This window comes from Manis pentadactyla, chromosome 10, assembly GCF_030020395.1.
Source record: "Manis pentadactyla isolate mManPen7 chromosome 10, mManPen7.hap1, whole genome shotgun sequence".
NCBI classification, from domain to species: Eukaryota; Metazoa; Chordata; class Mammalia; order Pholidota; family Manidae; genus Manis; species Manis pentadactyla.
In genome coordinates this window covers 126,339,751-126,366,855 of record NC_080028.1, presented here as the reverse complement: position 1 = coordinate 126,366,855, position 27,105 = coordinate 126,339,751, and the positions used below count along the sequence as shown (strand labels likewise).

The following is a 27,105-nucleotide window of genomic DNA, read 5'->3' as shown; positions in this document are numbered from 1 at the left end:
TTATAATGGTTATATCCTCCTGTTGGACTGAGCCCTTTATCATTATGTAATGTCCTTCTTTATCTTTTGTTACTTTCTTTGTTTTGAGGTCTATTTTGTCTGATACTAGTACTGCAACACCTGCTTTTTTCCCCCTGTTTGCATGAAATATCTTTTTCCATCCCTTGGCTTTTAGTCTGTGCATGTCTTTGGGTTTGAGGTGAGTCTCTTGTAAGCAGCATAGAGATGGGTCTTGCTTTTTTATCCATTCAATTACTCTGTGTCTTTTGATTGGTGCATTCAGTCCATTAACATTTAGGGTGATTATTGAAAGATATGTACTTATTGCCATTGCAGGCTTTAGATTCGTGGTTACCAAAGGTTCAAGGTTATCTTCTTTGTATCTTACTGTCTAACTTGACTCGCTTATTGAGCTATATAAACACTGTCTGGTGATTCTTTATTTCTCTCCCTTCTTATTCCTCCTCCTCCATTCTTTATATGTTGGTTGTTTTATTCTGTGCTCTTTTGTGTTTCCTTTAACTGCTTTTGTGGGTAGTTGATTTTATTTTTTGCCTTTAGTTAGTATTTGGTTGGTCTGCTTTCTTTGTTGTGATTTTATTTTCTCTGGTGACATCTATTTAGCCTTAGGAGTGCTCCCATCTAGAGCAGTCCCTCTAACATACCCTGTAGAGGTGGTTTGTGGGAGGCAAATTCCCTCAACTTTTGCTTGTCTGGGAATTGTTTAATCCCTCCTTCATATTTAAATGATAATTGTGCTGGATACAGTATTCTTGGTTCAAGGCCCCTCTGTGTCATTGCATTAAATATATCATGCCGTTCTCTTCTGACCTGTAAGGTTTCTGTTGAGAAGTCTGATGATAGCCTGATGGGTTTTCCTTTGTAGGTGACCTTTTTCCTCTCTCTAGCTGCCTTTAAAACTCTGTCCTTGTCCTTGGTCTTTGTCATTTTCATTATTATGTGTCTTGGTGTTGTCCTCCTTGGGTCCCTTCTGTTGGGAGTTCTGTGTACTTCCGTGGTCTGAGCAACTATTTCCTCCCCCAGTTTGGGGAATTTTTCAGCAATTATTTCTTCTAAAATACTTTCCATCCCTTTTCCTCTCTCTTCTTCTTCTGGGACCCCTATAATACAGATATTGTTCCTTTTGGATTGGTCACACAGTTCTCTTAATATTGTTTCATTCCTGGAGATCCTTTTATCTTTCTCTGCATCAGCTTCTCTGCGTTCCTGTTCTCTGGTTTCTATTCCATTAGTGGCCCCTTGCATCTTATCCATTCTACTTATAAATCCTTCCAGAGATTGTTTCAATTCTGTAATCTCCTTCCAGACATCATCCCTTAGCTTTTGCATATTTCTCTGCAGCTCCATCAGCATGGTTATGACCTTTATTTTGAATTCTTTTTCAGGGAGATTGGTTAGGTCTATCTCCCCAGATTCCTTGTCAGGGGAGGATGTCTGGGATAGTCTGGTCTGTATCAAATTCTTCTGCCTTTTCATGGCGATAGAGGTAGTGGTAGGGAGCTGGCGCGTGTGTTGGCTGGGAGAATGTCCCTTCTTGCTGTTTTGTGGCCTTCCTCTCCTGGGAGAACAGAGACCCCTAGCAGCTTGTGCTGGGCAGCTGCGCGCAGATGGGGTCTGATTCTAGCCTGCCTGCTTTGGAGCTCCAAGGTTGCTGTGGGCATGGCCAGCCTCAGGCTGCTTCTCCAATATGACATTGCTGCATCAGAGGGGAAACGGGTAGGAGGCCGTTTATCTCCATGAGGGGCCTCCGAGCTGTGCTGCCGCCCAGGGGGTTGGGGCACCCAGAGTTCCCTGGGATTCCCAGCTGCTGGGCTAAGTGTTGCGGGATGCTTCCGTCCAGCTGTGGGGTCCCTGTCCCTTTAGGTCCCTGTCCCTTTAAGACTTTCAAAAAGCACTCGCTTTTCTTTGTCCTGGATGCACCGGCTGTGGGGACCTGCTCACAGGTCTTACTGTCCTGTTTCCCTAGTTTCCAGCACCCCACGCACTGTGTCTCTCTGCTCCGGTGCGGATGGCTAGGGCTGGGTGTTTAGCAGTCCTGGGCTCCCTCCCCCTCTCCGCTCCGACTCCTCTCCTCCCACCGGGAGCTGAGGTGTGGGGCGCTCGGGTCCCGCCAGGTCATGGCTGGTATCTTACCCCCTTCGCAAGGTGCTGGGTTCTCGCAGGTATAGATGTAGCCTGGCTGTTGTCCTGCGTCTTCTGGTCTCTCTTTTAAGAAGAGTTGTATTTGTTGTATTTTCAGAAGCATATATGGTTTTGGGAGGAGATTTCCGCTGCTCTACTCACACCGCGATCTTGGCTCCGCCCCTCACGGATTCTTTTTTTTTTTTTTTAACTTTTATTTTTTATTTATTTTTATTTTTATTTTTTTTAGATAATTATTTTTTATTGAAGGGTAGTTGACGCACAGTATTACATTACATTAGTTTCAAGTGTACAACACAGTGATAAAACATTTATATACATAATTCTGGGTTCCAGCTATCACCCTACCAAGCTGTTACAATATCTTGACTATATTCCTTATGCTATACATTACATCCCGGTTACTTACTTATTTTACCACTGGAAGTCTGTCCTTTTTTTTTTTTTTTTTTTGTGAGGGCGTCTCTCATATTTATTGATCAAATGGTTGTTAACGACAATAAAATTCTGTATAGGGGAGTCAATGCTCAATGCACAATCATTAATCCCAAGCCTAATTTTCATCAGTCTCCAATCTTCTGAGGCATAACAAACAAGTTCTTACATGGAGAACAAATTCTTACATGATGAATAAGTTACATAGTGAACAGTACAAGGGCAGTCATCACAGAAACTTTCGGTTTTGCTCATGCATTATGAACTCTAAACAGTCAGTTCAAATATGAATACTCATTTGGTTTTTATACTTGATTTATATGTGGATACCACATTTCTCTCTTTATTATTATTATTTTTAATAAAATGCTGAAGTGGTAGGTAGATACAAGATAAAGGTAGAAAACATAGTTTAGTGTTGTAAGAGAGCAAATGTAGATGATCAGGTGTGTGCCTGTAGACTATGTGTTAATCCAAGCTAGACCAGGGCAATAAAACATCCACATATGCAGAAGATTTCTCTCAGAACAGGGGGGGTGAGGTTCTAAGCCTCACCTCTGTTGATCCCCAATTTCTCACCTGATGACCCCCCTGCGACTGTGCCTGTCTTAGGTTGTTCCTCCCTTGAGGGATCTTACCTGTCTCTGGCTAACCAGTCATCTTCCGGGGCCATACAGGGGAATGTAAAGTTGGTAAGTGAGAGAGAAGCCTTATTGTTTGAAATGGTTAGCTTTTTATTTTTTGCATATTTATGCCCTGTAGCTTCTATGCCCAGCATTTGTCTTGAGGTATCTTTACCACTTGGAAGAATTATGATACTCGGTAAATTTGATATGAGGCACGAAATCTATTTAAGGGTTGTAATTAGGCAGGAAGAAGAAAAGCTATAGAAGTAGCAGGCGGAAGAAAACATGGGAAGATTGATTATTTCTTTGACATATCTTCTTGTAGAGTAACTTCAGCATGTATAGGTTTTAAGCTACTACTTAAATTGCACACACACATTAACATAATAGGAGTATAGTTACATAACCAAAGCATATCTGTAATTACCAGCCATCTCCAGTGAAACCAAGAAAACCATTAAGGCACCTTAGGCATTTGTGAAAACTTATCTATGATATGGTGGATATTGTCCAACTGAACTTGAACAGTCTGAGAGAAATCAGACAAATTAAAACAACCGTTCCTGGGGAATGTTCACATCCCTTATGTTCTTTTAACAGTAAATAGTCTGTAGTTGTAAGATTTTGGAGCACTACAATTTGCACTTCTCCTAATTCTTGGTTGAGTTCCAACAGTATAGATCCAGTCAAATTTGTTGTTTTACTGTATGCACAGGCCAGCTTAGATAATCTCCTTCATTCCCATGGCAAGTCCAGGAGCTGGTGGGATGAGTGCATCTACAGCTGTAGCAGTGTGTGGATCTTTGTTGGGGTTTTTTGATGATCATCTTCTGGCATGAGTCTTCCAGAGAGTGCTGGTGTTGGAAGTTCTCTTTCATATCGTATCTTAGTTCATTTTCGGGGTAGCCCAATTAGGCTTTGATCTTCTGTGTAAACGCAAACAGACCCTTTGCCTACACTTTTATATGCCCTTTTTACCCTTGTGTAGAACTCATTGGAGGTTACCACACAGGAACTGCCCCTTTTTTTTTTTTGTTTTGTTTTGTTTTTGGTATCACTAATCTACACTTACATGACGAATATTATGTTTACTAGGCTCTCCCCTATACCAGGTCTCCCCTATAAACCCCTTTACAGTCACTGTCCATCAGCATAGCAAAATGTTATAGAATCACTACTTGCCTTCTCTGTGTTGTACAGCCCTCCCTTTTCTCCTACCCCCGCATGCATGCTAATCTTAATACCCCCCTACTTCCCCCCCCCCTTATCCCTCCCTACCCACCCATCCTCCCCAGTCCCTTTCCCTTTGGTACCTGTTAGTCCATTCTTGAGTTCTGTGATTCTGGTGCTGTTTTGTTCCTTCAGTTTTTCCTTTGTTCTTATATTCCACAGATAAGTGAAATCATTTGGTATTTCTCTTTCTCCCTTGGCTTGTTTCACTGAGCATAATACCCTCCAGCTCCATCCATGTTGCTGCAAATGGTAGGATTTGCCCTTTTCTTATGGCTGAGTAGTATTCCATTGTGTATATGTACCACATCTTCTTTATCCATTCATCTGTCGATGGACATTTAGGTTGCTTCCAATTCTTGGCTATTGTAAATAGTGCTGCGATAAACATAGGGGTGCACTGATCTTTCTCATACTTGATTGCTGCATTCTTAGGGTAAATTCCTAGGAGTGCAATTCCTGGGTCAAATGGTAAGTCTGTTTTGAGCATTTTGATGTACCTCCATACTGCTTTCCACAATGGTTGAACTAACTTACATTCCCACCAGCAGTGTAGGAGGGTTCCCCTTGCTCCACAGCCTCGCCAACATTTGTTGTTGTTTGTCTTTTGGATGGCAGCCATCCTTACTGGTGTGAGGTGATACCTCATTGTAGTTTTAATTTGCATTTCTCTGATAATTAGCGATGTGGAGCATCTTTTCATGTGTCTGTTGGCCATCTGTATTTCTTTTTTGGAGAACTGTCTGTTCAGTTCCTCTGCCCATTTTTTAATTGGGTTATTTGTTTTTTGTTTATTGAGGTGTGTGAGCTCTTTATATATTCTGGACGTCAAGCCTTTATCGGATGTGTCATTTTCAAATATATTCTCCCATACTGTAGGGATCCTTTTTGTTCTATTGATGGTGTCTTTTGCTGTACAGAAGCTTTTCAGCTTAATATAGTCCCACTTACTCATTTTTGCTGTTGTTTTTCCTTGCCCGGGGAGATATGTTCAAGAAGAGGTCACTCATGTTTATGTCTAAAAGGTTTTTGCCTATGTTTTCTTCCAAGAGTTTAATGGTTTCATGGCTTACATTCAGGTCTTTGATCCACTTGGAGTTTACTTTTGTATATGGGGTTAGACAATGGTCCAGTTTCATTCTCCTACATGTAGCTGTCCAGTTTTGCCAGCACCATCTGTTGAAGGGACTGTCATTTCGCCATTGTATGTCCATGGCTCCTTTATCAAATATTAATTGACCATATATGTCTGGGTTAATGTCTGGACTCTCTAGTCTGTCCCATTGGTCTGTGACTCTGCTCTTGTGCCAGTACCAAATTGTCTTGAGTACTATGGCTTTATAATAGAGCTTGAAGTTGTGGAGTGAGATCCCCCCTACTTTATTCTTCTTTCTCAGGATTGCTTTGGCTATTTGGGGTCTTTGGTGTTTCCATATGAATTTTTGAATTATTTGTTCCAGTTCATTGAAGAATGTTGCTGGTAGTTTCATAGGGATTGCATCAAATCTGTATATTGCTTTGGGCAGGATGGCCATTTTGACGATATTAATTCTTCCTAACCACGAGCATGGGATGAGTTTCCATCTGTTAGTGTCCCCTTTAATTTCTCTTAAGAGTGACTTGTAGTTTTCAGAGTATAAGTCTTTCACTTCTTTGGTTAGGTTTATTCTTAGGTATTTTATTTTTTTTGATGCAATTGTGAATGGAGTTGTTTTCCTGATTTCTCTCTCTGTTGGTTCATTGTTAGTATATAGGAAAGCCACAGATTTCTGTGTGTTAATTTTGTATCCTGCAACTTTGCTGTATTCCGATATCAGTTCTAGTAGTTTTCGGGTGGAGTCTTTAGGGTTTTTTATGTACAGTATCATGTCATCTGCAAATAGTGACAGTTTAACTTCTTCTTTACCAATCTGGATTCCTTGTATTTCTTTGTTTTGTCTGATTGCCGTGGCTAGGACCTCCAGTACTATGTTAAATAACAGTGGAGAGAGTGGGCATCCCTGTCTAGTTCCCGATCTCAGCGGAAATGCTTTCAGCTTCTCGCTGTTCAATATAATGTTGGCTGTGGGTTTATCATAGATGGCCTTTATTATGTTGAGGTACTTGCCCTCTATTCCCATTTTGCTGAGAGTTTTTAACATGAATGGATGTTGAACTTTGTCAAATGCTTTTTCAGCATCTATGGAGATGATCATGTGGTTTTTGTCTTTCTTTTTGTTGATGTGGTGGATGATGTTGATGGACTTTCGAATGTTGTACCATCCTTGCATCCCTGGGATGAATCCCACTTGGTCATGGTGTGTGATCCTTTTGATGTATTTTTGAATTCGGTTTGCTAATATTTTGTTGAGTATTTTTGCATCTACGTTCATCAGGGATATTGGTCTGTAGTTTTCTTTTTTGGTGGGGTCTTTGCCTGGTTTTGGTATTAGGGTGATGTTAGCTTCATAGAATGAGTTTGGGAGTATCCCCTCCTCCTCTATTTTTTGGAAAACTTTAAGGAGAATGGGTATTATGTCTTCCCTGTATGTCTGATAAAATTCCGAGGTAAATCCATCTGGCCCGGGGGTTTTGTTCTTTGGTAGTTTTTTGATTACCGCTTCAATTTCGTTGCTGGTAATTGGTCTGTTTAGATTTTCTGTTTCTTTCTGGGTCAGTCTTGGAAGGTTGTATTTTTCTAGGAAGTTGTCCATTTCTCCTAGGTTTCCCAGCTTGTTAGCATATAGGTTTTCATAGTATTCTCTAATAATTCTTTGTATTTCTGTGGGGTCCGTCGTGATTTTTCCTTTCTCGTTTCTGATACTGTTGACTTGTGTTGACTCTCTTTTCTTCTTAATAAGTCTGGCTGGAGGCTTATCTATTTTGTTTATTTTCTCGAAGAACCAGCTCTTGGTTTCATTGATTTTTGCTATTGTTTTATTCTTCTCAATTTTATTTATTTCTTCTCTGATCTTTATTATGTCCCTCCTTCTGCTGACCTTAGGCCTCATCTGTTCTTCTTTTTCCAATTTCGATAATTGTGACATTAGACCATTCACTTGGGATTATTCTTCCTTTTTTAAATATGCTTGGATTGCTATATACTTTCCTCTTAAGACTGCTTTCGTTGCGTCCCACAGAAGTTGGGGCTTAGTGTTGTTGTTGTCATTTGTTTCCATATATTGCTGGATCTCCATTTTGATTTGGTGATTGATACATTGATTATTTAGGAGCGTGTTGTTAAGCCTCCATGTGTTTGTGAGCCTCTTTGCTTTCTTTGTACAGTTTATTTCTAGTTTTATGCCTTTGTGGTCTGAAAAGTTGGTTGGTAGGATTTCAATCTTTTGGAATTTTCTGAGGCTCTTTTTGTGGCCTAGTATGTGGTCTATTCTGGAGAATGTTCCATGTGCACTTGAGAAGAATGTGTATCCTGCTGCTTTTGGATGTAGAGTTCTATAGATGTCTATTAGGTCCATCTGCTCTACTGTGTTGTTCAGTGCTTCCGTGTCCTTACTTATTTTCTGCCCAGTGGATCTATCCTTTGGGGTGAGTGGTGTGTTGAAGTCTCCTAGAATGAATGCATTGCAGTCTATATCCCCCTTTAGTTCTGTTAGTATTTGTTTCACATGTGCTGGTGCTCCTGTGTTGGGTGCATATATATTTAGAATGGTTATATCCTCTTGTTTGACTGAGCCCTTTATCATTATGTAGTGTCCTTCTTTATCTCTTGTTACTTTCTTTGTTTTGAAGTCTATTTTGTCTGATATTAGTACTGCAACCCCTGCTTTCTTCTCACTGTTGTTTGCTTGAAATATGTTTTTCCATCCCTTGACTTTTAGTCTGTACATGTCTTTGTGTTTGAGGTGAGTTTCTTGTAAGCAGCATATAGATGGGTCTTGCTTTTTTATCCATTCTGTTACTCTGTGTCTTTTGATTGGTGCATTCAACCCATTAACATTTAGGGTGACTATTGAAAGATATGTACTTATTGCCATTGCAGGCTTTAAATTCGTGGTTACCAAAGATTCAAGGTTAGCCTGTTTAGTATCTTACGGCCTAACTTAGCTCGCTTATTGAGCTGTTATATACACTGTCTGGAGATTCTTTTCTTCTCTCCCTTCTTGTTCCTCCTCCTCGATTCTTCATATATTGGGTGTTTTGTGCTGTGCTCTTTCTAGGAGTGCTCCCATCTAGAGCAGTCCCTGTAAGATGTTCTGTAGAGGTGGTTTGTGGGAAGCAGATTCCCTCAGCTTTTGTTTGTCTGGGAATTGTTTAATCCCACCGTCATATTTGAATGATAGTCATGCTGGATACAGTATCCTTGGTTCAAGGCCCTTCTGTTTCATTGTATTAAATGTATCATGCCATTCCCTTCTGGCCTGTAGGGTTTCTGTCGAGAAGTCTGATGTTAGCCTGATGGGTTTTCCTTTATAGGTGACCTTTTTCTCTCTAGCTGCCTTTAAAACTCTTTCCTTGTCCTTGATCTTTGCCATTTTAATTATTATGTGTCTTGGTGTTGTCCTCCTTGGATCCTTTCTGTTGGGGGTTCTGTGTATTTCCGTGGTCTGTTGATTATTTCCTCCCCCAGTTTGGGGAAGTTTTCAGCAATTATTTCTTCTAAGATACTTTCCATCTCTTTTCCTCTCTCTTCTTCTTCTGGGACCCCTATAATACGGATATTGTTCCTTTTGGATTGGTCACACAGTTCTCTTAATATTGTTTCATTCCTGGAGATCCTTTTGTCTCTCTCTATGTCAGCTTCTATGCGTTCCTGTTCTCTGATTTCAATTCCATCAAAGGCCTCTTGCATCCTATCCATTCTGCTTATAAACCCTTCCAGAGTTTGTTTCATTTCTGCGATCTCCTTTCTGGCATCTGTGATCTCCTTCCGGACTTCATCCCATTTGTCTTGCGTATTTCTCTGCATCTCTGTCAGCATGTTTATGATTCTTATTTTGAATTCTTTTTCAGGAAGACTGGTTAGGTCTGTCTCCTTCTCTGGTGTTGTCTCTGTGATCTTTGTCTGCCTGTAGCTTTGCCTTTTCATGGTGATAGGAATAGTCTGCAGAGCTGGGACGAGTGACGGCTGGAAGGACTTCCTTTCTTGTTGGTTTGTGGCCCTCCTCTCCTGGGAGAACAGCGGCCTCTAGTGGCTTGTGCTGCGCAGCTGCGCGCAGACAGGGTTTCTGCTTCCTGCCCGGTTGCTATGGAGTTAATCTCCGCTGTTGCTGTGGGCGTGGCCTGGCTCGGGCAGCTACTCCAAAGTGGTGGAGTCGCGTTGGAGCAGGAGCTGCTGGGAGGCTATTTATCTCCGTAAGGGGCCTCCTTGCTCCCTGCAGCCCAGGGGTTAGGGTGCCCAGAGATCCCGGATTCCCTACCTCTGGATTAAGTGACCCGCCCTGCCCCTTTAAGACTTCCAAAAAGCACCCGCCAAAACAAAACAACGCCCACCAAAAAAAAAAAAAGAAAAAAGAAAAAAAAATTTAAATTAAAAAAAAAAAAAAGAAATTTTTTTAATTAAAAAAAAAGGTCGTTCGTTTTTCTTTATTCTCCTGTGCCAGCCTCAGGCCTCTGCTCACCAGTCTTGCTGCCCTGTTTCCCTAGTATTGGGGTCCCTGTCCCTTTAAGACTTCCAAAAAGCGCTCGCCAAAACAAAAGAGCAAAAAAAGAAAGAAAAATGGTCGCGCGCTTTTCTTATGTCCTCTGTCGCCCGGCCTCCAGTGCCTGCTCACTGTTCTTGCTGCCCTGTTTTCCCAGTATCGAGCGCCCTACACTCTGGCCCGGATGGCGGGGGCTGGGCGCTCTGCAGCCCTGTGCTCCGTCTCCCTCCCGCTCTGCCTGCTCTTCTCCCGCCGGGAGCTGGGGGGAGGGGCGCTCGGCTCCCGCGGGGCCGGGGCTTGTATCTTACCCCCTTCGCGAGGCGCTGGGTTCTCTCAGGTGCGGATGTGGTCTGGATATTGTCCTGTGTCCTCTGGTCTTTATTCTAGGAAGGGTTGTCTTTGTTATATTTTCATAGATATATGTTGTTTTGGGAGGAGATTTCCGCTGCTCTACTCACGCCGCCATCTTCCGCCCCTCTCCCTCACAGATTCTTTTTAACTCACACAAAACATGTATGTCTCTCTGGCGTGCTTTCTGGTTACTGAACTGTAACAATGTTAAGATTGAGCCAATTTGGGCTGTGTTAGAACCTCTCTAATTACTTGGTCACTGATGTCTTTAAGATGCTAGTCACTGTGAACCAAAGGCAGGGATATTTGCCAGACTAGTACTAGAATCACTTAAAAGGAAATTTCAGAAAGGAAAATGTCTTAGAAACCACTTTCTATAAAGAATGGACACCCTGGTGTATGTTCTTTCCACTGTGGTGTGTTTTCAAAGACTGTTGTCAAATACTTTTCTCCAGTGATCAAATAGAATGCTGCATATGCAGAGTTTGCCTTGTAATAGCCCCTGAAGGGGTTTCCGAGTTTTCAGAGTTCCTGTAGCGTGGGGCCCTCTCCCAGGTCCCCAGAGCGGAGTCCTGAGGGTGCCCCAGTGTGTGAAGATGCCCACTGCGTGCTGTCGCTGTGGTGCATGCCCACCTAGGGCTGCCTGGTGAGCACAGACTCTAGCAGACATGTGGCTGTGGTTGCGGTGCATCGGGAGCTGAGAATCAAGTCCTCCCCTCCCTGAGCCCCTACCCCAGTTCCAGGAGGCTGCTTGCCACAGGGGAAGACACAGACTTTCCACCCAGGCTTCATTTTTGAAACCTAGCTTTGCTTTGGGAACTTCTAATGTCTCCTACTAGCAGTGCCCAGGCAGGGGGCACATTGGCTACCAGAGATGGAGCCTTAGCAAAGTGCCTGGTTTGTGGGGACCTGTGTCTTTAATGACCAGTGCATTGTTTGTCCATCTTCCTGTTCATGTTATTATGTTCTCCCCTGAACAATTTTCCATATTTTCAGATTTTTATTCACTTTTCAAGATATATACATGGAAACATGAGGTGCTAGGAGGTGGGGAATGCACACAGGAATAAAGGGGGACCCTGTCCTTCAGCTGTTTGTCTTCTAGTAGGAAAAACAGGTAGTTCGCAGCATAGACGGCAGGAGGCAGGAAAGTGGTCCAAAGGCGAGGGGCCCTGTTCTGGGCAGAGTGGCATCTTGGACAAGGTGACGCTCATGTGGAAGCAGGTGTTGAGGGAGGGGCAGAGCATCCTAGATATAAGGGGGTGAAAGAACATGGGACATTGTGTGGCACTACAGGGGAGCTCACTGGTTAGTAGGTAGAGAATATGGACTGAGCCCAAGCCCCAGGAGACGAGCAGTGGGCAGAGGGCATCCTGTCGAGGGCCACTCGCGCTGTTCTTGGACACACAGATTTCCTCCTATGTGACTGCGGAGGTTTGAAGGACACTGTTGGTTTCTGGTGTGGAAAGATCGCCCTGGATCTATGAGGTAGATTCACCAGGAGAAAAACTTGCTCCCTGGTAGGGAGACTAGTTAGGAGACTGAGATTCGCAGCTGGGGCAGGAGGTGGAGTCTGATCTAGGGAGGACTGTGGTAGAAGAGGCCACGCCGTGGGAGTGAGGAAAGGCCAGCTAGGGGCAGCTTAGGTGAACGTGTGCACAGAAAGCAGGGGGCCAGCCAGCTGGGTGACAGCAGGTAGGAGGTGGGAGGGGTTGAAATTCAAAATTGATAGAAAGGGATCTAGAATATGTTTTTGACATTGTTCCTTTCTTAAAAAGTCATGAGGGCAGAGTTGAGAGTGGTGTGTGTTTGGAGGCTTGTTGCCTGCTGACTTAAAATTCTCACCCTCAGGGATGAGCCCCAGTCTCGAGGCCTCAGCAGGAACTGGGGGTGGGGGGTGATGTAGTGCTTGAGGGGGGCAGGGGGCAGGCCACTGGGGGAGAAGACGGGGGAGGCAGCGCTCTGAGGGGCTGCTGCTGCTGTGCTCACTTCTGCACACGCGTGTTCTTTTCTCCTCCAAGAGAACAGGACTAGAGAAACAGGGTCAGGCTCCATCTGTGGTTGAAAGCTTGCTCAGCAAGGGCAGGGGAAAGATCAGAGGCCAGAGACTAAGCAGACACTAGTGAGAACATGTGTCGGGTCCTGGGGCTCAGCAGCCAGGGCTGGAAGAGCCTGAACCCAGGAGTTTGGGTGGATTGTGCTTTCCAGTCCCTCAAACCCTCCCTGGGATGTAAGCTGTGGTGGCAGTCAGAGCAGCTGAGAAAAGGGAAGGTCTTGACCTTCCAGCGTGTTGGCAGTGAGGAGCCCAGGTAAGCCACGGGAGGCCTGGCGATGCGCCCCCTGCTCTCCGATGTGTATTTGACTAAAAGCCACCATCTATCAGTCAGCTTGGCACATCCCACCTTTGTGACTGACTCAGAGCAGATGCTTCCTGCTTAGGCTTAAGAACAAGTGTTTGTAATTCTGAAAGTGTTGTTCTCTGCTGAAGTCAAGTTTAGGCATTTATGATCACCTAGTGCAAGCATTGGTCTTGAATTTGTGTAGTAATACTGGAAATACTGGCCTGTAAAATAGACCTTTCTCAGCAATTTTTAAAAGTAAAGTTTCATTTCTGGTTGCAAAGGAGATGGGGAGGAGAGGAATGAGGCATTTGTCCAAAGCAGAGCAAGTCTGCTTTTCCAGTAGAAAATACCAAACTGATGCGTTTTAAATACGGCTGAATCGATGAGCAGCTGCGTTGGTGCTGCAGATCCTGGAACTGATCAGGCGTCCAAGGGTGAACCGGACACAAGCGCTCGCAGGCGATGGTGCTGTGCCCTCCCTGTGCATTACAGTGTGCTGTCTTTGTCTTCTAGTTTTGTGGACTGCAAGGAGTGTGGCCGGAAGATGCATCAGATTTGTGTGCTCCACTATGATATCATTTGGCCTTCCGGGTGAGTGGTTTCCTGTGAACTCAGGAAAGGGGGACCGCACTCTGCAGACAGGGGAGGGAAGTGCCTGCTGCCGCCACCACGTGCCATTCATCGTCACATCGACAGTAGTGGGTTCTAAATTTAAGTCTCAAGTGTTTGCCAGTTTTAGGAATTGTGGAATCAAAGCAGGCTGCCTCTTCACTTTTGTATAATGATTTAAAGTGCCAACAGAGTGTTCTAATGCTGGGTTTCACTGGTTTGGCAACATAACACTGTTTGATATAATCTGGTCACACCCCTTATTTTTTGTAGCTTTGTGTGCGACAACTGCTTGAAGAAAACTGGCAGAACTCGAAAAGAAAACAAATTCAGTGCTAAGAGTAAGTTGTGGAAAGGGCTTCCATCTTCTGGCCTGCACGTTTTACAGACTTGTATTCATTTTCCCAGTCTCTTTCTGGTTCTTCTCACACATGTCTTTGGCGTTCATTTGCCCAAGGTTTTCATATGTGAGTTTCTTAGCCTTAAAGAGAATCATCGGCTTGATCTTTGTATGACAAGTCAGTGCAATGGTGTATTCTTTTCCTACATACGTATTTAAAATAACTATTATACCCAGCAGTAATATAATAGTAGTATGACTTCATTCGGGTACCCGGACCCGATTCCAGTGTGCATAAGTATGTGGGAGGGGGTCTTCCTATGTACAACACCAAGCAGTTCTCGAGCACCAGCAGGGTGTTGGACAACTCAACTCAGCCCTGACGCTGTGTGCCCGGAGACAGCACTGGATTCCCAGGTTAAGGGCTCCATCCCACAAGACTGCCCTCCGCCCCCAACTCCAGGCGCCGGTCGCTAGTCGCAAGCTCCAGGCAGTTTCCTGTGCTTCTGACCTACCGGCTGCAGACTGGAGATTCCCATGACCTCCCCCTTAGGTTTGATTGATTTGCTAGAGCGGCTCACAGAACTCAGGAAAACACTTAGGTTCACCAGTTTAATAAAGGATACAAGTTAACAGGCAGATGAAGAGAGACACAGGGCAAGGCCCCCAATACAGGAGCTTCTGTGCTCGTGGAGCCTGGGGCCTGGCTCGGGGGCACGTGGCAGCGTCTGGCTCCCCAGGCTCAGAAGCCCTCCCCGACTGAGAAACAGGATCCAAGGGATCAAAGAGAGCATTAAGCTCTTGTCAGGGGGGTGGGTGAGTCACTGGTAGTCATTATTGACTAAATTATTGGCTGATTGAACTTCTAGCCCCTGACCTTGGGTGGAGGTTCAAAAGTCTCATTAATATGACAAAACACCTATTTCACCTTAAAACTGCAGTGTTTTCAGGAACTGTGGATGAAGACCAGATATACTAGGGAAATATATATTTGGTTATATGAATGACCAAATATGTATTTCTTATGACTCTTTATATTATAGTCAGCTTTATGATCAGTCCATGTTTTAGATGAAACCTTAGAAAGCTTGGATATATGGTAAACTTTGTAAATTCTGAGAGAAAATTTGTCAACAGTTCTTTTCAAGTAGTTTAGAAATAAGGGTCCCCCTTACCCTTCCCCCCAGCCCCAGCCCCCTCTGATGTCCTGTTTGACCAACACTCTCATCCCGGGCCCATGTGGCCATTTGCCCGACAGTACACGCTGCCTCTACTGTTGGGAGGCAGTGACCCTCCCAGTCCCACTGGGAATCAGCCACCTCCACCCAGGACTTGGCAGGAGCCTGGTCAACACAGCAACCTGTTGGGCATGTCACAGCTGCATTTAGGGGCCACTGGTGACTGTACACTGGTGATAAAGCAAGCAATTGATTGCTACTAGAAGTGACCTTTCAAAGATAATCTCAATTTCTTTAGAGAGCATTCTAAAGCATGTAATCCGTAATCTTTGCCGACTCGGTTCCCTTGTACTGGGGACCGCCTCCTGCAGCGTGGCATTCCCGGGCTGTGCCTCTGCTGAGTTGACAGCAAATCTGAGGAAGAACACCACACACAGCAGCCCTAAAGCCCTCATGCTCAGGGCACCCCAGCAAAAGCCAGACCATCTACAGAGCTGGAGGTAGAAGAGAAGTGGGCTAGAGGGGAGAGATGGTGGGGGTTGGGGTGTTAGCAGGCAAGGGAAAGCCACTCCATAAGCTTCCAGTCAGTGTTAATTCCATTCAGACTCTTGTTATCAGAATCCACAGTTATCCTCTAACTTAAGCTCATTCTGGAGGACCTTTTGCAGTATTAATGAACTCACCACCTATTACAATATTTCTCTTTAGATCAGAGTTTCCCAGCTGAGCCACCATTGACACTTGTGGCCAGATACTTCTTTGTTATGGGGGCTGTCTTGTGCTTTATAAGATTTTAGCAGCATCCCTGGTCCATCCAAAATGTCTCCAGTTGTTACCAAATGTCTCCTGGTGGGCACTGTGGCCCCAGGTGAGAACCGCTGCCTTCAGAGGCCCATTCTGAGGTCATGGAAGCAGTCAGCAACTTAGAAGCACTTTCCTGGGCCAGAGCCTCCGTGACCAAAACAGAAGAACTGCCAGGAGAGCTAGCCGCCAGCGGGGGGGCAGTCGGCTCAGGGGGCGCTGGAGGGAGAGCTCGCCCAGCCCCACCGTCAGTGACAGAGAATGAGGGGCCTGGCTGGATACGCTGTAGAAGATTCACTTAACAGAGAACAGGAAAGGTTTGTACATGCATCAGCGTGGCTTTGCACATTCCCCATAGGACACAGGAAAGGGTGCCTCGTTCTTATTTGCGCTGATGGTGTGAGATCTCTTCAGCTGGCTAGTCACCAAGTGACACTTGACTGCTGATCATCCCGCCACAATCCCTCCCTAGTTCCCAGTACACACAGGTCAGCTGGTGTGGGTGCAAGGAGAAAGGGACCTCAGATGCCTCTGAGATCAGAGTAAGAGAGTATTTTACTATGTTAGGTTAGGAAAGCCTTCTTAAAGGTAGAGCCCAGAGGTCAGAAAGCAGAGGGCCTGCCATGCATGGTGGGTGAAGATGCACATTGAATGCCCTTTGGGGAGGGGAGGACAGTTTAAAATGTTTAGGTTTTAGGCTGAATAATTCCACTTTTATGCACATATCCTACAAAGATCTTTGCATATATGCATAAGGGGGAATGTGCAGGGATGACCACTGCGGCAGGTGGAGCGGGGGGCCCGGGGGAGGCACAGGGTGAGAGAACGGAAGCAGGCCCCTCTGTGGAAAACTGGGGCGTGGTCTGCCTTCAGGGCTCTTCTGCCATTTTTGGTTAGAAAAAGATGCAAATATCTGGGCACTTAATGGCAGTTTTCAGTGTGCGAAGGGCCTGAGATTCTGGAGTCTGTCTTTCCCTTATTGAAACGCTCACCTGGCAGGACAGACCGGGTAGGACCCTTCTGGATCTGGAGGTCATTGCTCCTTAGAGCATTACACTCCGCTGAAGGAAAAGGTGGACTCGCTCGCCTTGGCTGCTACCTCCGCGGCCCTTCCGAACCCTCTCACCTGCTTGCTCTCAACTTGCCAGGACTGCAGACCACGCGACTGGGAAATCATTTGGAAGACCGAGTCAACAAGTTTTTGCGGCGGCAGAATCATCCTGAAGCCGGGGAGGTCTTCGTCCGAGTGGTGGCCAGCTCAGACAAGACTGTGGAGGTCAAGCCCGGGATGAAGTCACGGTCTGTGTGCCGGCGTCCCGGTGTTTCCTAAGCACTGTCCCAGCAGTCACCCCACCTGACTAACAGAAGCCCCGCTTTCTGGCAAGCCTTGAGTTTGCATGATTTCAGGGCTTTTCAACACTTAGCATGCAGCCAGCCCTTCTCTCAGTGTCCCAGATTCATTAGGGGAGGTCACATTCCCAGCCACATACAAGAGTGTCACAAAGAATGGAATCACAGGTCCAAGCTGCCCTGGGGCCAGGAGAAGAGGTGACTCGGCCTTCAGTTCCCATGCGCCAAGTGGGTGTAGAGCAGCAGGTCTCAGTTGTAAAGCACACAAGTGTAAACATCAGCCTCTCGACTTCTATTTCAGGTTTGTGGATTCTGGGGAAATGTCTGAATCTTTCCCGTATCGAACCAAAGCGCTTTTTGCTTTTGAGGAAATTGATGGAGTGGATGTGTGCTTCTTCGGGATGCACGTCCAGGAGTACGGCTCTGACTGTCCCCCTCCAAACACAAGGTAGCCTCCGTGTCCTTCCGGGCGTGTGTCCCTGAGCATGGAGGGTGACAGACGAGGCTGCACATGTCTTAAATGTGTCTTAGAACTGGGTTCAAATAAAATAAGCCACATGTAACGGAGCTAGTTAGTTTAGCTTTCCACTCAGCCCTTGGGAAGTAAGGGTTTTGCTGACGCTTCAAGCGTGCTTGTATTGTGAGTGCACGTGGGCCCCTGTCCTGGGCTTGCTGTAGTCTCTGTCTCACCTGGAGCAGGTACACTGGAGAAGGGTGGGGTGCTCCGCCCTCCCGCCCTGGGGGCTGGTGTTCACTGCTGCCCCTGTGAAAGTGAAGCCCCTCGCCAGGAGCTGCTTTGTGTTCATTCCCTGCCCTGGGTGAGAGGCATCAGAGTGGCTCCCTCGGTTTGTGCCATCCCACCCTGGTTCCCCACAGTGAGCCGTGCTGCAGCCACGTAGCTCCATGCGACACTCAATCCCATTCGTGAGTTGGTAGCAGCAGTTGCTGATGTCAGTTTTCTTATGTCGTGTTTGTGGCCAGTCAATGCTATCAGAACAAAGTTTATTTCTTGAGGTTTTTTGGGAGTGCTAGTGTTCGGTTTCAAGTTTGGGGGTATGCTGAGCTTTCCATTAATTTCTCCCCGCTCCACCCCAGGCGTGTGTACATATCTTATCTGGACAGTATTCATTTCTTCCGGCCCCGATGCCTCCGGACAGCTGTTTACCATGAGATCCTTATTGGATATTTAGAATATGTGAAGAAATTGGGGTGAGTTAAATTCAAATTATTCAGAACTAATAAAAAAAACCTCCAGTTTTAATTTTCACTGTATATTAAGTTGTATGTGTTTTTAACATCCTTTGATTCAGAAAGACCCCTTTCCATATGCTGTCTTGGGGTTCTTCCACGTGCATATGCTTTCCCTGCCTTCTTTATTCTTTTCATTTTTTTTTCATTCTAGTCTTTTTTTTTTTTAGCTTTATTAAGATATATTTTGTATATTTTAAGATTTGCCAATTTTGCCAATTTCTGACATACACTTCAATGATTTTTAGTAACTCTACTGGGTGGTGCAACCATCACCGTAAAGGAATTCCAGAACATTGCCCCCGCCCCATAAGACCCCCATGCCCGTTTGCGGCTAATCTCTGTTCCAGCCCTGCCCCCAGTGACCACTAATCTTCTTGCTGTCTCCATAAATTTGCCTTTTCTGGGCATTTGGTTTTAGTGGAATCCTATAGGATGTCATCTCTTGCATCTGACTGCTTTCCCTTTCTCTTTTTATTTTCTAGAGTTTGAAAAAAATTAGAGGCATTTGATTGAAGGGTCTTGAATAGAATGACGAGATTTATTTTGACTTTAGTCCCTTAGAATAACCAGTGCTTTTCCAGTGTGCAGCAGAAAGTAGATAGGAAATTCAGTGCGTCCCTGGGTATAAGCCGTTTGGTAAACCTGATGCGTTACTGTGTCCCCGGGCGCCCTGGGGCTCGTCAGGCTCCCTCGCAGCCTCGGCCCCCATCCCATGAGCCCACCCCAAGAGGGAAGAATCTTAGGTCCGATTTCCAGGCATGCATTTGCACACTGCAGAGGTTGGCCTCTCCCACACTCCCTGCGCACTGGTTTGGAACCTATCTGACTGAGACTCTTGCACATTCTGCCACAAGTGTTGTGCTAATTTCTTTGTTTCTTTTTTCATTTATTTCTGTTCTTGCTTTGGTCCCTGTTCCTTGGCTGTTACCCCTGGGAGGCAGGGACAATTTCACTTGCCACTTTCGTCTGAATTATATATGTGTATGTCCTGTAGGTATGTCACGGGACACATCTGGGCCTGTCCCCCAAGTGAGGGTGATGACTACATCTTCCATTGCCACCCCCCTGATCAAAAAATCCCAAAACCCAAGCGCCTGCAGGAGTGGTACAAGAAGATGCTGGACAAGGCGTTCGCAGAGCGCATCATCCACGACTACAAGGTACCCACGTTCAAATGAGGTTCCCTCCGAAGGGGTGGAAAGCAGGAGGAGGGGAGGGTGTGAGGTGGAAGCATAGGAGCCTCTCCCAGCAGCCTGCCGGCACTTCTGGCTGGCGGTCGGGAAGCCATCCCACCTCGGTGCCCACTTGGGGGGTGACCCCGGCAGCCACGCGCCCCGCGGCCGCACTGCCCCGGCCCCGGGGGCGCCGCCTGGCCCTCATCACGCTGCCCTGTTGTCCCTCCAGGACATTTTCAAACAGGCAACTGAAGACAGGCTCACCAGTGCCAAGGAGCTGCCCTATTTTGAGGGTGACTTCTGGCCCAACGTGCTGGAGGAGAGCATCAAGGAGCTGGAGCAGGAGGAGGAGGAGCGGAAGAAGGAGGAGAGCACGGCGGCCGGCGAGACCCCCGAGGTACCGCCCGTCTGCGGGGGGCGTGGGGGGGTGCGGGGCGGTTGCCCAGCAGAAGGTGGGCGGCGGGGCCGAGACAGGGAGGGGAGCACCGAGACCCCAGAGCCGGAGAACCGTTCAGCCCAGCCGGGAGCACGCGTGCTGTGCTCCAGAGCAGTTGAGACAAGGTGATGGTGGATTTCGTTTGATTTGTGGTCCTGGAGGCAATGAGGGAAGGACTGCAGTCACGTTTTTAGAGCAGCAACCCCAGAGCTCGGGGGCAGATCTTTGTGGCCCGTAAGGAGAGGCCTCGCCCGGGGAAGAGGAGGGTAGAGCGCGCTGTGGGAAGAAGGTGAGAATTGGCCACGGGCACGTCGACATTCAGACGCCTGTTAATGTCAGTGTTGAAGAGGAGCGGAGCTTGGGCAGCATGTGACTGGTGCTTGGGCCGGCGTCTGGGATGCTGGGTGGGGCCGCCGCTTTGCACACACATGCCTGGCACACACACACGACACACTGCGTGGCTGCTGCATGCCAGGCAGTGAGCTTTAGTGTGTCTATTGCCAGACAGTAGCCTTAGTCCTTCCCAGAACGTAGAACACAGCCAAGGATGCGATAGACATCTGTGTCACAGGTGGGTCCCAGGAAGAGCTCAAGGGCTGGTGTCGGTTTTCACTTCTTTTGCTGGGGCCTCCCTGGAGGCATGATGCGTCATCTGACCCCAGACCACACCCCAGGGCGGTGGGTGATTCGGGCCTGGAGAAACTCCTCAAGGGAAGACAGGAGGACAAGGGGATCCCACACTCGAGCCCACCTTTGAAGTGTGAGCCAATTTTTAGTGAAAAGTAAGAGTTCCAAGCAAGAGGAGACCAGAGCTGATTTGTGGGCCCCAATGTCCCTCTACCACTGCCTGACGCTAGGCACAAGAGGAGGCCGGAGTCAGCGTGAATGCAGGCCTTGGGGGGCGTGGGGGCAGTAGGTTAGGTCAGCAGAGGAAAGTGCACCTGCTGGCAGGGCTTTCCTGCTCCGTAGAGAGGGGCTCTGAGGGGGACACAGGCCCCAGCGGGGGTCCCATCCAAGGAGGACAGGCCTTGCCTCTGGCCTGATAGCTGTGGGGCCGCCTGAAAGTAGAAGCAGATGAGGGCTGCTGACTGGCGTGCAGTGGGCAGCGCAGGGCAGGAGGCAGAGGGTGAGTCTCTGTTCTGTGTCCAGTTCATGGAGGCGGCGGGCGCTCTCCCTCTCTGGGCCCACCCAGGCCTCACGGGGACCTGGTTCCTCAGTGTGGGCACTGGCTTTGCTTATGCATGATGCTTGGGGTGGAGCGCTACCTTGCCATTGAAGCATTATTTGGCTGTATTTTCTAGACTTTGTGCAGCAAATCTATTTCTTTTTTAACTTGAAAAGAATAGGCTTTATTTTTCAGAACAGTTTAGAAGCTTACAGAGAACTTGAGCAGATGGTGCAGCGCCCGGTGCTTGCGTCGGTGCCTCACATTTGTTACAGGTCTGAACCATGTTGACACCTTATCATTACCCCGTCTGTAGTCATGCAGTGTCCTTTTCTGATCCGGGTCCACGTGCCGTCCAGCGTGGCCAAGCTGCCCTAGACACTCCTGCCTGCACCCAGAGAGTCTCTTCTCTCTCTTTCCCTCTCTTGACTCTTGTTAAAGACGAAGTTCTGGACCCAGCCTGATGAACTTCTCTACCTTGCAGCCTAAGTGACTAAGAGCCTGAGTTTGTCCCAGACTGGATCATTTTCACTGAGGGCCGAGACCCCCCTTAAACTGAGGCCAACTAAAGCACTAACGTGGGTTTCAGGCCCGAGCAGCCTTAGGGTGGGAGGCCTCGTGTGGGTTCTGGAAGGCCCTGCTCCTGCTGGGTAGCAGCTTCTGCTGGCGCCATGCTTGCATCTCCTGCACTGTGGGTGTCTAGAGCCATTGGCAGGCATGCCAGATGGGGCCTGGGGCTGCAGGTGGAATAATGTGGAATGATGGAGAAGGGCTTTCATTCGGTCGGTTGTTAGACACCGCACTAGCCCCTGGGCGTACTTCTCCCTTGAGGGGGATCGTGCTGCAGTGGCTGGCCTGGCACAGGCAGGGCTGGATTTGTGTCTGTGTCGTCTCGGCACCCACTCTCTCAGCGACTTCTGAAGGCAGCAGTTTGCTCCCAGCTGCACAGGTAGGGCCTCTCCGTGGTCTCCTGCCTGGGGCAGGGCTCCCGGGAGCCTCCCCATGGCCTGGGTGTGGAGGAGGACCAGACTCGTCTGATGAAGGCACATGTTGTTGCAGGGCAGCCAGGGTGACAGCAAGAATGCCAAGAAAAAGAACAACAAGAAAACCAACAAGAACAAAAGCAGTATCAGCCGAGCCAACAAGAAGAAACCCAGCATGCCCAACGTGTCCAACGACTTGTCCCAGAAGCTCTATGCCACCATGGAGAAGCACAAAGAGGTAGAGATGGGGCGGGCGGGGGAGGGGAGGAGGAGCCACTCAGTTCCACCCCAGGAGCCAGGGTCCCGGACGTGAACCTGGGCTGCGGCATCCTCTCGCTGTGGCCCGGACTCGGGCCGCAGCGGCCCCGCCTGCCAGGACCAGCCCTGCCTCCTCTCTGCAAGGCTGACGTGCCCCTTTCTGCGCTTCTTCCCGCAGGTCTTCTTTGTGATCCACCTCCACGCCGGGCCTGTCATCAACACGCTGCACCCCATCGTCGACCCTGACCCCCTGCTCAGCTGCGACCTCATGGATGGGCGGGACGCCTTCCTCACACTTGCCCGAGACAAGCACTGGGAATTCTCATCTTTGCGCAGGTCCAAGTGGTCCACGCTGTGCATGCTGGTGGAGCTGCACACCCAGGGCCAGGACCGCTTTGTCTACACCTGCAACGAGTGTAAACACCACGTGGAGACGCGCTGGCACTGCACCGTGTGTGAGGTAAGGCCTTCCAATAGGCTCTCCTGGGGAGGACTTCCCAGCCCTGTGCACCCAGAAGTAGCACCCAAGAGAGCTGCTCTCTGGAAACCCAGGCCTGTTCTTCAGCGCTGTTGGGTGTGCCTGGGAAGAAACAGGCATGGCCTCTGCTGCTCCCCCTAATGCTCAGGCTTCCTGGACCAGCCAGGGGAGTGGACGCAGCGGGTCTGGGTGCCATTCACAAGGGCAGAGGAAGGAAGGAAAGGGGAACAGTGTCCAGCAATGCGCACCCAGAGCCTTGGGCAGAGGAAGGGCCATAGGGCATGTACATGTGTGAGCTGTGTACCCGCACACACGTATCAGACAGCAGGTGGGGAAGGGGCAGAGGCATCCCAGAAGAGGGCAGGCTTTGGGCGGGTGGGGGACACAGCAGCCCTTGGCATCTGCCGGCCTCTTCTGGGGTGTCTGCTTGTGCGGGGCCACATGCTGACACCAGCTTGTCTCCTGTCCTCATCTGTAGGATTACGACCTTTGCATCAACTGCTACAATACGAAGAGCCACACCCACAAGATGGTGAAGTGGGGGCTGGGCCTGGACGACGAGGGCAGCAGCCAGGGGGAGCCACAGTCCAAGAGCCCCCAGGAGTCGCGGCGCCTGAGCATCCAGCGCTGCATCCAGTCGCTGGTGCATGCCTGCCAGTGCCGCAACGCCAACTGCTCGCTGCCGTCCTGCCAAAAGATGAAGCGGGTCGTGCAGCACACCAAGGGCTGCAAGCGCAAGACCAATGGGGGCTGCCCGGTGTGCAAGCAGCTCATCGCCCTGTGCTGCTACCACGCCAAGCACTGCCAGGAGAACAAGTGCCCTGTCCCCTTCTGCCTCAACATCAAACACAAGCTCCGCCAGCAGCAGATCCAGCACCGCCTGCAGCAGGCCCAGCTCATGCGCCGGCGGATGGCCACCATGAACACCCGCAACGTGCCTCAGCAGAGCCTGCCCTCCCCTACCTCAGCACCGCCCGGGACCCCCACACAGCAGCCCAGCACGCCCCAGACGCCACAGCCCCCCGCCCAGCCCCAGCCCTCACCTGTGAGCATGTCGCCGGCTGGCTTCCCTAGCGCGGCCCGAACTCAGCCCCCCACCACGGCATCTGCCGGGAAGCCCGCCGGCCAGGTGCCGGCGCCGCCGCCCCCCACCCAGCCGCCCCCCGCAGCCGTGGAAGCTGCGCGGCAGATAGAGCGTGAAGCCCAACAGCAGCAGCATCTGTACCGGGTGAACATCGGTGGCGGTATGGCCCCCGGGCGCACGGGCATGGTGGCCCCGGGCACCCAGATGGCCCCCGTGAGCCTCAGTGTGCCGCGGCCAGGCCAGGTTGGGGCGCCTGTGGTCCCCAGCCTGCCACCTGGCCAGTGGCAGCAGGCGCCTGTTCCCCAGCAGCAGCCGATACCCGGCATGCCCAGGCCCGTGATGTCCATGCAGGCCCAGCCAGCCGTGGCCGGGCCGCGGATGCCCAGCGTGCAGCCCGCACGCAGCATCTCACCTGGCGCCCTGCAGGACCTGCTGCGGACCCTGAAGTCGCCCAGCTCCCCACAGCAGCAGCAGCAGGTGCTCAACATCCTCAAGTCGAATCCCCAGCTGATGGCCGCGTTCATCAAGCAGCGCACGGCCAAGTACGTGGCCAGCCAGCCTGGCTTGCAGCCCCAGCCGGCCCTGCAGCCCCAGCCTGGCCTGCACCAGCAGCCGGGCCTGCAGAACCTGAGTGCCATGCAGGCTGGTGGGCCGCGGGCCGGTGTTCCTCCTCAGCAGCAGGCCATGGGGGGCCTGAACACCCAGGGCCAGGCCCTGAACATCATGAGCCCGGGGCACAACCCCAGCATGGCGAGCATGAATCCGCAGTACAGGGAGATGCTGCGGAGGCAGCTGCTCCAGCAACAGCAGCAGCCGCCGCCGCCGGGGGGTGCGGGCATGGCGGGGGGCATGGCCGGCCACAGCCAGTTCCAGCAGCCACAAGGACCGGGCGGCTACGCCCCTGCCATGCAGCAGCCACGCGTGCAGCACCTGCCCATGCAGGGCGGCTCTGTGGGCCAGATGGCAGCTCCGCTGGGGCAGCTCGGCCAGATGGGGCAGCCTGGGCTGGGCGCGGACGGCACCCCCAGCATCCAGCAGGCCCTGCAGCAGCGGCTCCTTCAGCAGCAGCAGATGAAGCAGCAGCTGGGGTCTCCGGGCCAGCCAAACCCCATGAGCCCCCAGCAGCACATGCTCTCAGGACAGCCTCAGGCCGCACACCTCCCTGGCCAGCAGATGGCCACGTCCCTCAGCAGCCAGGTCCGGTCTCCGGCCCCGGTCCAGTCCCCGCGGCCCCAGTCCCAGCCTCCACATTCCAGCCCGTCGCCACGGATACAGCCCCAGCCTTCGCCTCACCACGTCTCCCCCCAGACTGGCTCCCCCCACCCGGGACTCGCAGTCACCATGGCCAGCTCCATAGATCAGGGACACTTGGGGAACCCCGAACAGAGTGCGATGCTCCCACAGCTGAACACCCCCAACAGGAGTGCATTGTCCAGTGAGCTGTCCCTGGTCGGCGACACCACAGGAGACACCCTAGAGAAGTTTGTGGAGGGTTTGTAGCATTGCGAGAGCACCACTTTTTTCCCCCTTTCATCTTGGACCTTTTGTACTGAGATCCAGGCATCTAGGCTCTTTTTATTCCTGGATGGAACTGCTGCTTCCCCGCCACGGAAGGGTAGATTGCTGTTTAAAGAAACAATACAAAGAATATATTTTTTTGTTAAAAACCAGTTGATTTAAATATCTGGTCTCTCTCTCTCTCTCTCTCTCTCTCTCTGTTTTTGTTTTTTTGTTTTTTTGTTTTTTTTGGGGGGGAGGGGGGTTTGTTTGGATTCTTTTTGTCGTCATTGCTGGTGACCCATGCCTTTTTTTAACGGGAAAAACAAGTTCATTATATTCATATTTTTTATTTGTATTTTCAAGACTTTAAACATTTATGTTTAAAAGTGAGAAGAAAAATAATATTCAGAAACTGATTCTTGAAATAATGCAAGCTTATAATGTATCCCGATAACTTTCTGACGTTGCGGGAAGATTTTTCTATGGTGAACTCTGTGGGCGCTCTCCAAGTATTACCCCCGGACGATAGGAATCGGCTCCCGCGTGCACACATGTACACCCACACACATCTATCTATACCTGCTGGCTTAAGCCAAACTCTTGTCTTGCAGATGTAGAAATTGTTGCTTTGTTTCTCTGATAAAACTGGTTTTAGACAAAAAATAGGGATGATCACTCTCTTAGACCATGCTAATGTTAATAGAGAGAAGCATTCTTTTCTTTCTTCTATGTGAAACTTGAAATGAGGAAAAGCAATTCTAGTGTAAATCATGCAAGCGCTATAATTACTATAAATAAGAAAATTCAAGAAGATTCAATCACTGTATAGAATGGTAAAATACCAACTCATTTCTTATATTGTTAAATAAACTGTGTGCAACAGACAAAAAGGGTGGTCCTTCTTGAATTCATGTACATGGTATTAACACTTAGTGTTTGTTTGGGTTTTTTTGTTATGAAAATGCTGTTTTCAACATTGTATTTGGACTATGCATGTGTTTTTTTTCCTCATTGTATATAAAGTACCGCTTAAAATTGATATAAATTACTGAAGTTTTTAACATGTATTCTGTTCTTTAAGATCCCTGTAAGAATGTTCAAGGTTTTTATTTATTTATACATATTTTTGGAGTCTGTTCTCTGTAAGGCATGATTCTGGTGGTTTGCTCATAGAAAAGAGGCAGGGGCGTGGTCCTGGTGGCCATGTGGGTGGCAGCTGGGCTCAGCCAAGGCCTGAAAGGCCCTGTCCAGCGACGGGAGCGACCAGCTTAGTGACGGCCGCATACGCCGAGTGCTCACAGGACCCTCCTCCAGTCAAGGATATGGATGGGTCTGGAACAGCACTTTGTCTCCGGCCCACCTCCCCCATTGTAGCCAACCCACTCACCCAAGAAACCGTAGTAGGGAGGTTGCAGTGTCACCCCCTTCCATAGACAAATCCCAGAATTGATATAAAGGGTGCTCTGGCAGACTGCACGTGGTTCCCTCTCCCCCAAAACCATGGGTTCAGTGGGGAAGATGCTGCCATGCATCACGTCTCACTGCCACCTCCGACGCTGGGCTGGGCAGTTAGAACCAGGCCCCTTGTTCTCCGTGCTCCTCTAGAAACAGCAAGGTGCTGTCCCCAAGGCCACTGAGGGGAGCCGACTGGAGTGCCAGCCACCAGCCCTGCTGTGGTCAAGGTGGCCTCCAGCTTCAGGGACCTGTGCACTCAGCCATGAGCCCACCCCTCCCCTCCGGGTCCAGCGTCAGGTGCCCTAACGGGGTGACA

General features: G+C 49.1%; 1 protein-coding gene across 3 annotated transcripts in view; it reads left to right on the top strand.

The window, feature by feature from the left end:
- Nucleotides 1-26,401, top strand: part of CREBBP (CREB binding protein) — a 137,020-nt gene extending 110,619 nt beyond the window's left edge. For all 3 annotated transcript variants that reach the window (XM_057487700.1, XM_057487699.1, XM_036920397.2), the window contains 10 exons: nucleotides 13,240-13,317; nucleotides 13,609-13,676; nucleotides 16,803-16,953; nucleotides 17,306-17,452; nucleotides 18,100-18,213; nucleotides 19,250-19,415; nucleotides 19,660-19,827; nucleotides 22,091-22,252; nucleotides 22,451-22,732; nucleotides 23,229-26,401. In XM_057487700.1, coding sequence (XP_057343683.1) covers nucleotides 13,240-13,317; nucleotides 13,609-13,676; nucleotides 16,803-16,953; nucleotides 17,306-17,452; nucleotides 18,100-18,213; nucleotides 19,250-19,415; nucleotides 19,660-19,827; nucleotides 22,091-22,252; nucleotides 22,451-22,732; nucleotides 23,229-25,334 — 3,442 coding nt within the window. In that variant the 3' untranslated portion in view covers nucleotides 25,335-26,401. The remainder of the gene's footprint in view (nucleotides 1-13,239; nucleotides 13,318-13,608; nucleotides 13,677-16,802; nucleotides 16,954-17,305; nucleotides 17,453-18,099; nucleotides 18,214-19,249; nucleotides 19,416-19,659; nucleotides 19,828-22,090; nucleotides 22,253-22,450; nucleotides 22,733-23,228) is intronic.
- The last annotated feature ends 704 nt before the right edge of the window (nucleotides 26,402-27,105 follow it).